Source organism: Pteropus medius, unplaced genomic scaffold (assembly GCF_902729225.1).
Source record: "Pteropus medius unplaced genomic scaffold, Ma_sr-lr_union100, whole genome shotgun sequence".
Lineage (NCBI taxonomy): Eukaryota > Metazoa > Chordata > Mammalia > Chiroptera > Pteropodidae > Pteropus > Pteropus medius.
The window spans coordinates 42,942,058-42,960,331 of NW_024344378.1; the positions used below are offsets into that span (position 1 = coordinate 42,942,058).

An 18,274-nucleotide genomic window follows, 5' to 3' on the forward strand; every position below is an offset into this window, starting at 1 on the left:
CTTAGTTAACCAATTATAAATTTTCACATTTAAAAGTGAAAAAAAAAGTACACAATTTCCATGAAGCAACACTAATTTTATCTGAGAAGAATTTCTTTAGTGATTTGGTGCCAGGAAATTAGTAGGTATTCACTAAATATTTTCTGAATGAATTAGTACTTAATTTCATGACTGCAATTATAGTAAGAAAACATTTAAAATTTTCCAGATAGACTACTAGCTGTCATTATTTTTCAAAGCATAGAATTTACATAACTTTAATAAACTAGCAAATATTTACTTAGCTTTTACTATGTGCTCAGCACTATGATCAATGCGGTGACAGAGACAATATAAATATTTGCCCTGCCCTCAAGGAGCTTGCCATCCAGTTAAAGAAATTATCGTAATTTTTATTATACCAACCATAAGAATTATCTGGCTTCAGAGACTGGATGGAGGACTAGAAAGGTCAAAAAAGTCTTCAGAGACATAAGGGGTTTTAGTTGAGCTTTGAATGATAGAGGTAGAAATTTAATCACTCATTCATTCATTTATTCATTCAACAAATACCTGCTGAGTTACCAAAGTGACTCACCAGGAGTACAAACCAATTGTTAGTTATTTGAGGTCAGGGACCTTGTTTTAAACCAAGTCTAAAACTATTCTGGGAAGGTAGCTCACAATCTAATAGAACCATCATACAAACATGTCATTAAAATATTGCAATATTATTTAATAAGGGCTATAATAGAAGTATGTATAGGGTGCAATGGCAACTCAAAGAAAGATGTGATTCCTTTGCCTGGAGTACAGAATAAAATAAGAGTTAACACAAAAGATGCCTCTTTAGTTTGAGTAGACTGAGGATGCAAGAAGCAAGTGCAAAGGCACAGAGATAAGTATTTTCAGGAAACTGCAAACACTTGGCTATGTGAAGAACATGGGATAACAGGTAAGGAAAGATGAGGGAAAAAATTGAAGAAGTAGGCAGAGGGATGGGTTGTTTTAAACCAGGTCAACTCAACATGTTCATATGAAGGTACAGAGGCTGGAATTGTAATAATATTTTTATGTGACAGGGAGGAGACTGATCTAACTGGAAAGAAGTGTGGAGCCAGATGATTTTGAGCTTGAAAGTCAAGCAGAATAGACTTGGTTTCAAAACCACTGGAAACCATTTAAGGTTGTGCATAAGGAAGTAACAATATGAAAGGGAGTGTTTAAGTAGAATTAATCTGGAAGAATGAGTTAGGCTGGAAATGAATAGAACTGTGAGTCACTTAGGAAGCTCTGGAAGTTATCCCAGGCATTGAATGCTCTGATTAAGCTGGGGTAGGGGCAGTGGGAAAGCAGAGAAAAGATGAGTGAGCAATATTTTGGAGAAAGCTGAACTTGGTGACTAACTAGCTAGGAAGAATGAGTAAAAAAATTACTCCACAAGTTTGAAGCTGGGCACCTGAGAGAATGACGGGGTCACTGGCAAAGACTGAGAAAATGAAAGAGGTGGCTGATTTATGGAGGAGGTTCATGACTTGAGTGTGAGGGGATAAAGGGAACATATCCAACAGGCTGTCAGAAATGCAGGACTGAAGGTCAAACAAGAAGGCAGTGGAACTGGGGACGGTCCAAGAAATGACCTGGATGCTGAAAAAAGTTTGACACAATATCTCTGTAATTACAAAAGGACTAAAAATACAGGTAATACTTGGAATTAACTTCTAGTAGTGCTAGACTGGAGTAGTGTTTTTCCACCTTCTTTAGCAGTAACGCCTCCACCCATGTTTCTCCTCACGGTAAATCTGTTAAGTGTTACTGAATACATACTTCACACACACACACATACACAAGCGCGCGCACGCACTTTTCTTAAAGATAAAATTTTCTTAAAGATAAAATTAGTGCTTTTAGGAGAGAGGAGGGTTGGGTGGGGAGAGCCTGCAGCCCTACCTACCTCCTCACCATGGAAACTCCTAAGACATCTCTATAGAACCCAGGAGCAGATTTTAGTCCAGAGGATTTCTTTAAAAACTCATTAAAATAACTCATTAAAATAACAGTGAGACATTTTGGGTTGCCAAGTGGGTATACCACAATCAATACAAGAAGAATTTTTGCTATTTTTGCAAGAAAACATAACAAGTCTTCCTGGCAGCTGAGGTCTAACTTTCTATCTACCGCCCCTGTGTATAATCAGTATTTTACCTATGTTCTTGTAAGCCTAGTTGATCAATTTGAAAAATCACTTTTGCGTATCTTTGTTGATTTCCAAATTAATTGGGTGGAAATTCTTTTGTTTTGTAGGGGTGGGCTCCTATAACACTAACATTTTTGAAAGCTTGTTGATCTTGAATGTAATTTCTTTGGAGGAGTTGTCTTAGAAAATGAAATACATTCATGTGTTACCCACAGATGAAAGCGTCTGCAAGAATTCACAGCAAATGGCCATGATCCCTTTTTGTATCCTGACTCCAAATTCTTTTCCTAGGAATGTACAGCTGGGTCACACTAAGTTTGTTTGCTTATGAAAACCTTCTGAAGCAGCACAAATTTACCTTTTATAAATGTCAATGCCTGCTTTGGCTGTTAAATTTTGCTATTGCTACTTCTAGACCTATGCCTTCAAGTATTGTGCCGAGGAAATAAATTAGTTATAAAAAATATATATATATATATGTTAAATGATGTAGAGAAATTCTTTAAAATATTATAAGTAACTATATATATGATTATAATGTAAAATTATGTAAATATTTTAAAATATTACATTATATAGGAGCTTTTTCTTCTTCTTTTTGGGATCTAGATACATTCATTCATTGATTTATCCAGCAAATATAAAGTGCCAATTATGTGTCATGTACTGTCATAGGCACTAAGATTAAAGCAGCAAACAAGAAAAATTCCTTGCCTTCATGGAGCTTAAAGTCTAGTAAATAACACAGACAATAAATAAAATTTCCACAAATAATTCTATAATTATAATTATAATAAATATTATAAACAAGGATGCATAGAGCAAAAAAATCAAACCTCGTGAGATTAGGAAAGATTTTCCTGAAAAGTGACATTTAAGCTGAGACATAAAAATGACTAAGAGTTAGCCCAGAAAAGTGGAGTATGGGGAAATTGTTGCAGAGTGAGGGAATAGCAAATCTGAAGCCCTTGAGGCAACAAGACAACTGTTGACTTAAAGGAATTGAAGAAAGTGGTATCACTAGAACTTAAAGAATGAGGAGGAAATGGTTAGAGATAAGTCCAAAGAGGGAATCAGAGCCTAGATTTTGAGAGACTCTGAGAACAAGCTACTAAAAGTAGGTCAGCATTACCTGGGACCTTGAAATGTAAATTCATGGGTTTCACCTTGGACCTACTGATTCAGGATCTCTAGGGGTGAAGCCTATACATCTATATTTTAACAACCTGCTGTTTCTGTGCAGAGCATTTTTGCAATTTTTCAGAGACCTTCTAATCTAGAGGGACACCTCTCTGCTCCGTTTCTTGAGCCAGATATTGCAATCTCCTGTAAACATTTTAGCACCTGCTCCTTAGTCTCTCACAAGACTGAACAGCTCTCACAGACTCTTTCTGTTGGAGTCAACCTACAGTAGCAGGTGGTTCTTTGAGGTGGGATTTGTTTTGAAATGAAAAAGCAGGCTAATTTATGTCCTTAAGCAATATTGGTATAGAAATTCTTACAGGTAAAAATGAAAAAAATCCTTGATTTACATAAAAATAACCCAAGGTTGGGAGAAGTGGAGAATATAAAAGAAACACATTTGCCATTTATTAATAATTTGTTGACGCTAAGTGATGTGTGCATGGGGTTCATTACAGCAATCTCTCTACTTCGTGTATGTTTGAAAATTTCCATAATAAAATTTTTTTAATAAAAATGTTAGTAAGTTTTACGTTTTAAAATTTTCATGTATGTGAAATCATAATGTATATATTCTGCTACTTGAATTTTTTTCCTAAAAAAGTACATATCTATGTCGTTGCATATAGCTCTAATTCACTAGTTTTCATTACTATATAGTAGTTAACTGTAAAGCTAGAGGACTGTGTTATTGATGTACACTTGGGTTGTTTCCAGTTTTTTCCTAATATAAACAATGTTATTATAAACATTTTAATATATTCTCCTGGTGCATGAGTCTAGGCATGAAATTGCTAGCAGAGTATGTACAATCTCAACTTTATAATAATAACAAATTATTTTCCAAAGGAATTGTTTCAATTTACATTCCCACCAACATTATATAAGAGTTCTGGTTGTTCTACATCATTGCCAATATAAATATTATAAGATTTTTAAAATTTTGCCAGTCTGATGGGTATGAAGTATTGTTATAATTTTAATTTTCGTTCCTATAGTTACTAACAAGTTGAGAATTTTAAAAAATATGTTTATTGGCCATTCAGTGTTCATTTTCTATGAAAGATCTGTTTATATCTTTCACTCATTTTTCTATCAGTTTTTTCTTCTTTTCTTAGTGATTTGTAAGACTTTAAAAAATATGATTAGGATTCTAATCATGTAACATGTGTGGTGAAAAATATCCTCTCCCAATTTGATTTATCTTTTTATATTCTCTAAGGTATCTTTTGATAATTAGCTACTCTTAATTTCAGTATCAAATTAATTAATTTTTCTTTTATACTTTTGGTTTTTATAGTTCATGTCTAGCTTAAAAATTTTTTCTTAATTTCAAAGTCATAAAGATATTTTTGTATATTGTCTTCTAAAAGTTTTATAATTTTTCCTTTCACATTTAAGCTTTTCGTACATCTAAAGTTGATTTTCATGTGTGGTGTAGGGCAGGGACCCCTTTTTAGGTTGGATAACCAGTTGTTCTAGTGTATTAAAAAGTACATCTTTTCCTCACTGATCTATAATGCCAACTTCATCCTAAATCAATATTCCACAAATATGTGAGTCTAGTTCTAGGCTCTCTGTTCTTTTCCTTGGCTTATTTATCACATTACGATAGATTTTCATAGTTCTTGATTTCCGCTTTTTTCATTTCAAGGATTTAAGACTCTTCTTGACATTTTGCTCTGCAATGTAAATTTTAGAATCATCTTGTCAAATTCCAAAAATCTTTTAAAAATCTTTTCAGATTTTCAGAATTGCATTGAACTGGTAGATTGATTCAGGGAGAATTTGACATCTTTAAAATATTGAGGCCTTATAGTCAGATGTATTTCTCCATCTATTTAGCTGTTCTTTAATGTCTTTCAATAAAGATTTCTAATTTTTTCTTTAAATCTTATAAATCTTTAATTAGATTTATTCATAGGCACCTCATTTTTATGCTATTATAAACAGTTTTTTGAAAAATTATAGTCTATATCGGTTACGTATAGAAATGCAATTAACTTTGTATATTGCTTTTCTAACAAACAACTTTGATACATTCATGAAGATTTATCTATAAATTTTGGGGGGGTTCTTCCTTTCTAATCCTATATATTATATTTCATTTTCTTGCCTTGAGCTGGCTAAGCCCCCTGGTACATGTTGAATAGAAATGGTGATACTGGATACTATGGTCTTGTTTATGATCTTAAAGGGAATGACTTCCATTAATTGCCAACATGTAGGATTTTGTTGTAAGTACCTTCTGTTTAGGAAGGTTAAGATTTTTTTAAAAATCATGAATGAACATTAAATTTTGTCAAACATATTTTCTGCATCTACAATTATTACATAATTTTTCTCCCTTTACTCTGTTAATGTGGTACAAATAATATTCATTTTATAATATTAAGCAAAACTTGAATTCTTGAGATAAAGTCAACACCATGAAAGAGACTCCGGATTAAATAAATGGAATAATTTATTCTGAAAGATTAATGTAGCAAACAGAAGAAAGGGAGAAATATATTTTAAAATATATAACACTGTAAAGATTCAAGTAGATTGCATCAACAACAAAACTAGAACATTTAGTACGTTCATTTGCTCATTCATTCATTCAACAATAATTTATTCAGCACTCACTGTGCATCAGGAACTATTCCAGGCACTTGGGATTCATCAGTAAATAAAGCAAAATTTCCTGCCATATTTTGTTCTAGATGAGAAGGAAATAGACAATAAACAGTAAATTTAATAAAGAAGTAAATTATGTAATAATTTAGTTATAAGTACTATGAGAAAAAGAAAAAGTAAGAATTCTAGAAGGAAAAAATAAGTTTCTAGTCAGCCCTGCCCAAAGTATTCATTCCTTTAAATAATTATTTTAAGAATTATTCTCATGTTCACATTTATTCATCTTTTTGTTGTGTCTAAAATTGGCTATGTGGTCAGGAGTAGTCTTGGTGATTTTATATTAGCCAACTGCTTATGTTTTTCTTAAGTTATCAAGAAGCTACCTCCTGGAAGAACTAACTTTTAATATAATTTAAAATATAAACAAATCCTTCCTACTTGTACCCCCACACTCCCATGAGTGGAATATAACCAATTAGATATGAAAATGTATTTGTTAATTGAGTAACAGTCAAACACCAAACAGTGTCACGAAATCCAATATCTTTGAGTTCTGTTAGAAAATGTCAACTATTATCTTATTGTCCGATATACTCCAGTTGCCCTTTGTATATAGTCACTCTGATGGAAAGAGCTGAAGATGTCAGTAATTAAATATTAGCTCTTTCAGGCCTTACTCTTCACTTAAGAGATCAGGCATTGTTAGACGAAGATGATTGTAGACAATCAAGGAAAGATCTTTTCTAGACCCCAAGCCTTCTTGAAAAATGAAAATGAAATAGACTTGAGGCTATTATAATCCTGATTTAAATTCACTCATTTAACATTTATGCAACAAACATTTTTTTAGAGCAGCTATGATGTATCATATCTGGCTAGGAGCCAGATAAACAAGTGGTAAACAAAACAAACATGATAATCTCTGCCCTGTGGTGTTTATTGTCCAGTGAGTGAAAGAGATAGTAAACAAATAAACCTACAAATAAATATATAGTTAGAAGTGATAAATAGGTTCTGTAAAGGAAATGAACATGGTATTAAGAGAGGGAACAATAAGAGGTGGGACAAGGACGCTGCAAGGACTGGAGCAGGGCTAAAGAAAGGCTCTGAGTAATCATTCTTTTAATGAACATCATTACTGGTGAGTCAGAATAACACATTCAAATTACATTTCGAAGTTGTTAATGTGCTAAAACAATGAGTCATAATATTTATCTAAGCCATATTCTAGATAAAAAGGTAACCTAACGGCAGAATGGTAATATGCAACCCAAAAGTCCAGTTAAATCTAAAAATGTGTCTCTTCAGTGTCTTCATTCCTAGGTTAGGTAGCTAGACAAATTAGCAGATCTGGCAAGCTATCTATCCTTAGTGCATTAAAGGTGAGTTCTTTATCATCTGGATCTGCCCCATTTCCCCAGATCACTGACTCATTTCTGCTGAGCTATGAATCACTGCCATTCTGTAAGTGTCATGAGGATTTGGCATTCTAAAAACATGTAGCTGGGCCAGGGCATTTCTATGAAAGCATTCCCTAACATGGATAGACGTTTGAAGAGAGTACATTTTCTTTCTTACCCTCAAAAGGCTTTAGGGTAGCCGGGTAAATTTTAATACCTTTTGAGAAGGCATCCTGACCAGTGCATTTCTGAGTGGGTCACGGGTGTTAAAGTCAGAGTAAAAGTTACTGATTGTTCTCTGGAGCTGGCTGAAGCCATCCTGGCCATCTGAGTAAGGACAAAAACCCTTCTGGTGGGGAATTTGGGTATTTGAATCATAGATGTTCCCACTCTCATTTTAGTAAGGAAGAAAAACGTTATCTAGAGAAATGAGATAACTTTGTAATGTTTATTTTACATAAGGGAAAGTACTTATTTGTTTTGAAATCGTTACATATATTTGTTTTATCAAATTAATACAGATACATTGCATTAAAAATCAAATAGTATTAAAAAATGGAGCACTTTCTTATTTTTTGCAGTTTCCTATTTATTTACCTATAGATTTCTAAAAAATATGCCAACGGTTCTCAAACTTTTTTTTTTTCAAGACCACCTTACAATCTTAAAAGTTATTAAGGCCCAAAAGAGGTTTTGTCTATGTGAGTTATATCTATAACTATCATATTAGATTAAGAGTAGATTAATTAAAACTGAGAAAGTTTCAAATAGTTATTTACTTATTCATTTTTAAATAACAATAATAAACATGCTAACAAATAACTTTATGAAAAATAACTGTATTTTCAAAAAAATTTAGAGAAGAGTGGCATTGTTTTACATTTTTTGCAAATCTCTTTAATGTCTGGCTTAATAGAAGACAGCTGGAATTTCATATTTACTTCTGCATTCAGTTTGTTGCAATATGTTGTTTGAGTTGAAGTAAATTTTAAAAATCCAGCTTTAAAAAAAAATCCAGCCTTAGATAGATATATAGTTGGAAACAGGAGGAATACTTTAATAACCTTTTCAGATAATGTGGCTATTCTTTTTAACACTACATCAAAATTTAAGTAGCTGTAGTTTCTTAAAGGCTAGTTGCAATGTGAAACCTGAAACCATACCCATGAAATTTTATACCCTGCTATACTAAAACTCTTTGTTTGTCTTAAACTTTGAATAGATAATATCACCCATTGGTGATTTAAGAAATGAGTAATGCAGATCTTCCAAATGTTGACAAATTATTATATGACATTTTTTTTTTAAATCACATTTGTTAATATCATCACTGATTTCGTCAAAAACTCTTTAAGTATTGAGAAGCTCTAAACTTACTGTGGGAGATACAGGTTTTCCAAAGCTCTAATTTTTCCTTTAAAACTCAAATTTTTTTATTGGCAACAAATGTTTTCAGCTTTTTAAATTTGAACTGACAGGTTTATTTCCTTTGTTTTTGAGACAACGACTGCCGAATACCAAAGTCTAAATAACCATAATTTGTCAGTTGCTCTTTCAAGTTAAAATACTCTTTCATGCATTAAGTGCCTAATTCAACGAAAAAAAAAAGTCATACACGTGCACTTCCATAGCCATCAAAAATGCTTTGTGCTACTTCCCATTTCACCACCCAGAATGTAAAAAAGATGTGGACTCAAGAGTGATATTTAATAAAAGTAATAATTTTTACTGCTTCATTGGTGATTCTTAAAGTAAAACTAAATTTTTAAAAACTGAGAATGTGGTAGTGAAGAACACAATGACTGCTAGTTAATTTTGACAGTACCTTAATCTGTGCTGCTAAATCACCTGCAGTTTTTACCCACTGTGCTTTTGCACCATCAGTGTATATGTCAACACAGTGAAAAGGCAAATAATATCTTAGTATTATATGAAAATAGTTTTGTCTTCACAGAAAGTGAACTATACTTTGAGAATCACTGTAATATGCTTAGTCCACTACTGCTTGCTATGCTGTTAGCTATTTTCAATTGACTTCCTGTTCCAGAAGATGTAGATTTAGCATGCCATTACCAAACCAGCATCTCTTTGTTCCTTCCATCATTGCCTCAATATAATCATAGCACACTGTTGTTTAAAAAATTCTTTAATGTTTATCTTTTTGTTACTATGTACGTATTATTCACTGCTAAGTCCAGTAGGCTAAAATGAATGTTTCCTTGCTTGTACAACTTTTTATTTTGACCTGGAGTTGATTACTCTCTTGTTTTTTTATGTGCTTGTTTCTGTGGTCACATCAAGATTTGTCTCAATTATATAATATATTTGTAAAACATCTCCTAAATATTCTGTTCCATGCAGTTAAGTCATCAGGCCTATTTGTTTTTCCCTAGATAAATCCTTCCTGAAGTCCTTCTTATTCTTGCTCCAATATGGAGTATCTGCTCACACAGCCAACAGCTCAGCTGCTATTCTGGGGCATGCTGTAACTGCTCAGAAGAGAGGATGTGACCTACTCTAGGGACCTAAATGCTCATTTTCCAAACTTGAAATCAGTTACCCTGTTTTAAGTTCCATGTCTCCTGCATGTTAGTGTGTTTCCACATCCCCGAACTCATATCTCCAAATCCTGAAACTTGCTGGGGTTCTGATGTGCAAATTGGCTTCTTTCATTGACATCCCCAAAAGGCACTTAGTTTTCAGATTTTTCAACTCTCCTGGCTCTTCAGTCTGCTTTCTAGCTTCTAAAAGTTTTTGAGGTCTCAGTTCTGCTGTCATCTTCCTTCCCATTCTTTTGGTCTTTGTGTTCTTATGCCTTTTTAAAATTCCTTCATTCTCATTCTAGGGGCATTTTAGGAGGGCAGTAAAAATAAACACATGTGCTCAATATGTCACATTTGACTGGATACTCTCTATTTGTATTTAGAACTACACATGCTCTAAGAGTTTGTTCATACAAGCTTCTTGGGGTCTTGTTGAGATTTATGCTTTGGGAAATATGTAAACCCATTTCAGCAGCTGCATGTACTGCAGCTGCCACAGATCAAAAGCTGGCATACGATTTGATGAAGCAAATAACAAAGTACTTACAAAATATCAACTATTAATTCTTCCCATCATTTGGTCTTTCACCAAATCCAACACATATTTTCTAAGTATCTACCACATGCCAGGGCACTATTGTAGGTACTGGGGTTATACTGGTGAAAAAGACTGATAAGTTTCTCTGATTAACTTGACAATGCATGGAAAGAACAAACAGTAACAAAGTAAATAGGTATATGAGATAATTTCAGATGATAAGTGCTGTGAAGATAACAAAAAGGGTAATATGATAGAGTACCTGAGGATTGGGAGTTGGGAGGCTATGTTAGGAAAAGGGTCGGAGAAGACCTCTCTGAGGAGGTGATGTCTGAACTGAGGTCTGACTGATGAGAAGGATCTATCCTGGTAAAATTCTAGGGGAAGAAGATTTCAGGAAGTACAAAAATGCTAACATGGAGAATAGCTTAATGCGTTCACAGAAAGAAAAAGACTAACGTGATTAGAACTTGGTAAAGGGAGAATGGTAGGAGAAGGGACCCAGAAGTCAGGGCCAGATAGGCAGATTTGGATGTTTTCCTAAATAGCGGTGGTCATTGAAACTAGGGATGAGATAAGACGGCCAAAAGAATGTGGATGCTGCAAGAACATATAAGGTACTGCCCCTACCCTCGAAGAATTTACAATCTAGTGAAATTGGTAAGACAAGACAAATTCCCAAAATAGTAAAAAAAGACGATGTATAATCAATCTTTGCTTGACATAGTACAAGTTGTTAAAAATTGAAGTTAGAAAAAGCAACAATCATTGAACTAATGGTAAAGATATTTTGTGTAGGAGGTGATATCTGAACCAAACTGATTGTAAGTTATATTTGTAGTAGCTTAAAGGCAGAGGAAGAGAATCTCAGGTAGAGAGAAAAACATGAACAGACTTGAATATAGAGGTGAATATGACATATTTATGGAACAGTAAGGAAAAGCTGGACTGTTTGTTGCGTAGTAGTTGAATAGACGAGCTTTCTTAAATATGCTTTAGAATCCTGCTTTAAAAATGGTAGGTGGGGGGATTAAAGCACTGAGTGGTTAGATCTGAAATTCCGATAAAGACCAGCAATTGCCAGGATTCCTTAATTTTTGGCATTGAATGGTGGTAAAACCTCCCTATCTAATTACTTTTTATTACGATGTTAATTAATAATTATTATTTCCAAAAAAATGAAAGCAATATAAAAAGGAATACACTGAGATATCTTATTCTTATCATGTCTTCATCCATTTTGTTTCCGCTCACCTCCAATCAAGTAGTCACTTTTGATCTTCATTTCATTCTTTTCTGTTTTCTTTATGCAGATGCAAACAACATCAATATATCTTATTTCTTGCCCTCTGCATTAGTTTCCTAGGGCCACTAGAACAAAGAACCACAACTTAGTTGGCTTAAACCATTTTCCCTTTGCCCTGAGAATATTCTCCAGTGGTGCTTGCGGCTGCAGCATTTACCCTGAGATAACTTGGGGATTACAGTCCTAATCTTACCCCCAAAGTTTGCCATGAAATATCTTGCTTTTATTATTATTTTCGCATTGCTCTAGCCCATCGATAGTCTTTGGAAACAAATGACATCACTCTATTTATAGCAGCAGTTCCCAACCTTTTTGGCACCAGAGACCCATGCTCCTATGAGAATCTAATGCCTGATGATCTGAAGTGGAGCTGAGGTGGTGATGCTAGCACTGGGGAGCAGCTGCAAATACACGTGAAGCTTGTCTTGCTGGCCCACTGCTCAACTCCTGCTGTGCGCCCGATACTGGTCTGCAATGGGCGTTGGGGACCCCTGATTTATAGCATTCTGTTTTTAGTAGTGGTATTTCCATTTACAGAATATAGTAATTATTGACCACCAAAAATGTCAAATACTAGAAAGCGTAGCATTCCTACGCATGACGTTAACATCATTCTCGATCAGTTAGCTGAAGAGTCATTCGATGAAACCGACTTATGTATATACATTTCTGTTACATTAGGATTAGAGACAAGTTTCGTTTAGAAATAACTCCAAAAACAGTTTTATTTTTTACATTGAAAATTAAATTAACGCTGGTGCTAAGCTGCATTTTTTTTTTCTAAACTGGAAATAGGTTAAGCAACAGAAATGTACTGTCTCACAGTTCTAAAGGTTAGAAGTCTGAAATCTAAGTATCACCGGGCAATGCTCCCTCTGAGACTCTGGGTAGACTCTTTCTTTGCCTCTTCTAGCTTCTGATGGTGGCTGTCAATCTTCGGCATTCTTCGTCTTGCAGCTACTTCACTCCAATCTCTGCCTCTGTCATCTCATGTCATTTTCCCTGTGTGTCTCTGTTGCTACATGGGCTTTTCTCCTTTTTAAGGAAGCCCCATTCATATTGGATTAGGGTCTACCCAAATAACTTCAGTATGATTTGATTATATCTGCAAAGATCCTATTTCCAAATAAGGTTGTGTTCCCAAGCACTGGAGGTTAGGATATCAACATATCCTTTGCAGGGAGATAATTCAAACCATAACAACCCACACTTTTTATACAAAAGCTAATGCTCTATATGTACTATTCTATACCTTACTGTTAAAATTTTAACTATAGATTTTGAGGTTTTTTCCATATCAGTACATAATGATCTTTCTCGTTCTCTTTTTAGAGTTGTATAGTGTCTCATTATAAGGCTATACCATAGTTTATTTCATCAGTCCCCTAGTGATTTGGTTGTTTCCAATGTTTTGTTATTTAAATGAGTAACATGTACATTCATCATTTTGCATATATGCAAGTGCATCTATATGATAGATTCCCACAAGTAGGATTGTTGGGTCAAAGGATAAATGCGACTGTAATTTTGGCAGATGTTGCCATATTCCTTTCACAGGGTTGTACCATTTTACATTTCCTACTAGCAGTGTATGGGAGTAGTCAAAGTTTTACACTTTTGCCAATCTGTTACACGAAGACTGGTATTTCCCTGTAGTTTTAGTGTCTTTTTCTCTCATTATGTACCTCTACATTTTAAACATTATTTTATGTATTATTCTATGCAAACTTTGGGCCAAAAAAACTGTTAAACTAAAAATTTCTAACTTCAAGTATATAGAATTAAAATAAAATACCACGACCTATATAAATATACTTAAGTTGTTTGTCAGGGGTGGGCCACTCCCAGAAGAATGTGACCCACTCTCCTTACTTTGATGACTCAAGTAACTAACAAAATAACTTTTCTTCAGCTAGGTCAGCTGCAATTTTGTAGTAGGAAATGTGTGCACTCAGCTTCATGGACCTTTAATATCCCTTAGATTCCACTCCAAATTATCTAAAGTAGTACTTACTTCATGCATACTATAGAAAGCTATAAGCCTTTTTAGGAGAAACCTAGTTCCACTCAAAGACCCTGCTCTTCATGGTTGGCTGTATTTGCTTTCCCATCCATCTTTTCTCAATTGTGTTATTCTTAATAGAAGCCACTTTTCAATTTCCTAAGTAATGTGTCAATGTGATTTAAATACCGCCAGCTCTTCTCATCATTATAATCAGATTATACCATAATAGGGAATTGTTTAATTTTCTGACTAAGTTTGTCTGTTTTCTTCTTAGGGAACATCTGGAGCCATCTATGTTATTAATTCTCACACTTCAGTCATGTCTCATATTCTTTTCCTCACAGGTGGTATTGCGAAGGCAAGGAGCTTGAAAATTCCCCAGACATTCATATTGTCCAGGCTGGAAATCTGCACTCACTGACCATTGCTGAAGCCTTTGAAGAGGACACAGGACGCTATTCTTGCTTTGCTTCTAACATCTATGGGACAGACTCAACTTCTGCTGAGATTTATATAGAAGGTAAAGCAAAATATTTTGAAGCATGGCACTTACTAGTAAGACATATAGTTATAATAAATAAATATTTATTGAGGACCTACTCGACCACACACTCTTCTAGAGAGAATAACAGCAGTGAACCAAATAGACAAAAATCGCTAAGTTCATGAACAGATGGAATTTATATTGTAAAGGAGGAACAGGAAATAAATAAGATAAATAAATAAAATATAACATAACATGATAGGTATATGAAATGGTTCTGATCACCAGTTCCAACATGTGTGTGTTGGGTGTGGGAGGTTTCCCACATCAACAAGCAAATCTCCATGACATCAGTTGGGTGTCCTACAACTTAACTCAATTCTGACATCATCTACCTGGAAACAGTGTCAGATCCAATAGTTTAAGAGTCAGTCTTTCAAGAGTGCTCCCATCCCACTTCAGATGCCAAACACAAGTAGTAGGTTCCAGGTTACCTACGATTTTTCCCTGATTCAATTAATTTGCTAGAGTGGCTCCTAACTTATTAAAAGATATGATAAAGGATACAGATGAACAACTAGATGAAGAAATTCATAGGGCAAGGTCTTGGAGGGTCCTGAGAACAGGAGCTCTGTCCCTGTGGATTTGGGGTGTGTTACCCTTCCAGTGTGGATGCGTTTACCAGTGCGGAAGCTCTCTGAACCCCTGTAGTATTGGGATTTTAAGAAGGCTTCTTCATGCAAGCATGATAAATTATTAACTCTATTTCCTGCCCCTTTTCCCTCTCTGAAGGATGGGGATGGTGGGGCTGAAAATTCCAAGCTTCTAATTTGGCTTGATCTTTCTGGTGATGGACCCGCACCCAGGAACCATAGGGGAGCCCACTCAGAGTTACTTCATTAGAATAAAATATGCTTCTGATGCATTTATCACTTAGAAATCTATAAGAGTTTTAGGAGCCCTATGTCAGGGATGGGGTCAAAGTTAAATTAAAATAAGAGATATTCTTAAGTGCTCATCACTTAGGAAAATATAAGGATTTTAGGGGCTCTGTGCCAGGAACCAGGGGCAGTGGCCAATATATATTTTTTCTGTTATCTCACAGTATATATAAGCACTATTGAGGAAATAGAGAGAGATAGGAAATACGTATATGTATATGTGTATGTGTGTGTGTGCGTGCGTGCATGCGTGCGTGTGTGTGAGTGTGTGTATGAAGGCTGCAAATCTAGACAGGGTGATCTGGGAAGACCTCACTAACTAGGTGACATGTAAGTGAAGATCTGGAGGAAGTGAAGGAGTGAGCCACAAGGGTATTCAAGAGAAGAACACTCTACGCAGAGAAATCAGCAAATACAGTGGCCCTGAGTTGGGAGGGTGCCTGTCTTAAGATACAGAGATGAGCCAATGTGGCCAGGGTGGAGCGAACAAAGAAGAAAGGATCAGTGAAGTCAGAAGTTCGACACTAGCTCATGGTGGGAGAAGGCAGGCAAGCAGATCATGAGGTCCTTGTAGGTCACTACGAGATTCTTATAGATCATTGCAAGGACTTTGGCTTTTACTCTGAGGAAGATGGGAAGCTATGGGGTATTCTGAACAGAGATGTGACATGATCTGACAGCTTTTAAAAGGGTCACTCTGATTCCTGGGTGAGAAGATACTGCAGGGATTCAAGGGTAGAAGCAGGGAGACGGTTTGGGAGCCTTGGAAAAGCATTTCCATCAGCACCAAATTGATAGGACTAATTTTATATAATAAATCAATTTATGTTCTTTAAATATCTATGATAAATTTTTGCTTCTCTTTATCTCATTCCCTGGCTTTTTTCTGGAAATCATTCTTTAGCACTTTGATCAATTATAATACCTCGTGTATGCCTTGATTTCGGCACTTAAATATTGTATTATGGTATAAATGACCATTTACCAACTAGATTTGTAAGTGTGGTACTGTCTCATTCTTCTTTATGTCTCCATTTATCAAATAGATGCACGAATAATGACAATGATAATGAATAACTTATGAACAGAAATGTGTTGTACGTTTTCATTCTCAAATTTTTGGAGTACAATAAATACCTCCAAATTTAGCTGTTGTAGCTTCCTGGAATTTACTGTCTTGAGAAGTAAATCCAGGATCTAAGGTCTGTTAACAGTGCTGAGATTGGATTGCTGATTTTTAAAATTTGTGGCAACAGAACTTCAAACACCCCCACTCCTAAGATAAAGTGTCACTCGTTAATATTAGGACTGGACGGAAGAACATCCACCTACACTTACAATGTTTGGAATCCAATGTAATCCCTTCTTTTATTTAATCTGTGTAGGACAAAAGCAAGAGGATTTATGGACACCACAGAATGTCTACAAAGGCTGTTAGTCCAAAGGCATCAGCAGGTGTTTTATATGCAAGGACATTTGGAATTTGGAGGAATTAATTTGAACTCAACTACTAACTAGCCATGTGACCCTGAGCAAGTTCTTTAAGTAGTTAGGATCTATTTCCTCATCCGTAAAAGTAGATGATACTGTAGGGAATCACTGAGTTCATTTCTAGGTCTTAACTTCTATAGGTCTTCCAATGCCTAGGAATCAGTTTAAGAAATTATCATCTTAAAATTTTCATGTCTTGTTTTTATTTTTTCAGGGGTTTCTTCTTCTGACTCAGAAGGGGACCCTAACAAAGAAGAGATGAATAGGTAATTCTAATTTTCTATCTTATAGTCTTAGCTTCTCATTGGTTAGTAGAACTTGAAGAGGGTGGCTTCAGGGTATGACCTCAAAAACAAAAAGTTTGGGCATTTAGAGAAAGCTATACTTCCTTTGCTTAAGTCTTACCCAGCAGATTAATTTTAATATTCTCAATATTTTAAAAATTAGTTATCACCTCTGAAATAGCATCATATCTACAGAGTAAAAAACAACCTAATGTTTCAAAAAAAATTCACGTTTTCTGACTAAATAATAGTACTCATAAGAACTGGGTGATCCTAAATTATATATATAAGTGATCTAGGCCAGTCATCATTTTTTTACTAAACAGCTATGCTGATTACTGAACAAAATTACATCCATCTATTCATTACTTTCCATAACCATTGACTAAGCATCTGCTCTACACCAGACACTTCTCTAGATGCAGTGGATACTAAGAAAAATCAAATGCTTCATGCCTTCCAGAGCCTCACAGTCTAGTAGAGGGAAATATATAGCAAATATAGCAAGAGATGTATACCAAGCACATAGACAGTAAGTGTAATAAAGCATAATAGACTATGATATAATTATGTGTAGGGTGAGGACTTAGCACAGAGGACTTTTTATTGTTGAGGACAGAAAGAGAGCTTAGGGAAGTTGTCACAGAGTTTGTGACCTTGAGCTGGGTCTTTAAAGAACAGTAGGTGAACACTCCCCAACAAGAGAGGAAAGGGCATTTCAGGCAGAGGAGGCCGTGGACAGAAGGCATGGGGATTGGAAATAGACACAATAGCCATTCATTGAGACTTCTGAAACAAGCAGCAGTATTTGGAAGACTGGTTAAAGAGTTAACTGTGTTTGTGTATTGTGTCCTCCCCTACAGAGGGTAATTACTCCTTAAGGACAAAAATCATGTCTTATTCTTCAAAATTCTTTGTGTATGCCTACCTTGGAATCATAATTTGCTTTTAGTTTTGTGCAGATATGAAAATTCATAACCAGAGTAAATGATTTCTCCCTTTAACTCTCTTCTTTATCATTCTCATGGCTTCAGTTCAATTCCTCCTCCATTCTGTCTCTTTATGGCAGTTACCTCCTTACAGGTGCTTCAGGCTTTTCTCTCTTTTACAGTCTCCAAATACCATGAGTTATTCTCTAAAAAATAATTCTGATCTTATCATTTTCCTGACTTAAAAATTTTATTATCTATGGGAAAATAAAAATCAAACACAATGTAAACAACAACATTTTTTTAAAATCTTAATATGGTATGCGAAGCCCTATTCAGCAGAGCATCAGCCAGGCTTTCCTGGCCCCTCCTCCTC

At 35.0% G+C, this 18,274-nt stretch overlaps 1 protein-coding gene across 2 annotated transcripts in view; it reads left to right on the forward strand.

The window, feature by feature from the left end:
• MYPN (myopalladin) overlaps positions 1 to 18,274 on the forward strand; it is a 76,059-nt gene that overhangs the window by 16,841 nt on the left and 40,944 nt on the right. For both annotated transcript variants that reach the window (XM_039871944.1, XM_039871943.1), the window contains 2 exons: positions 14,114 to 14,289; positions 16,900 to 16,951. In XM_039871944.1, the coding sequence (XP_039727878.1) occupies positions 14,114 to 14,289; positions 16,900 to 16,951 (228 nt within the window). The remainder of the gene's footprint in view (positions 1 to 14,113; positions 14,290 to 16,899; positions 16,952 to 18,274) is intronic.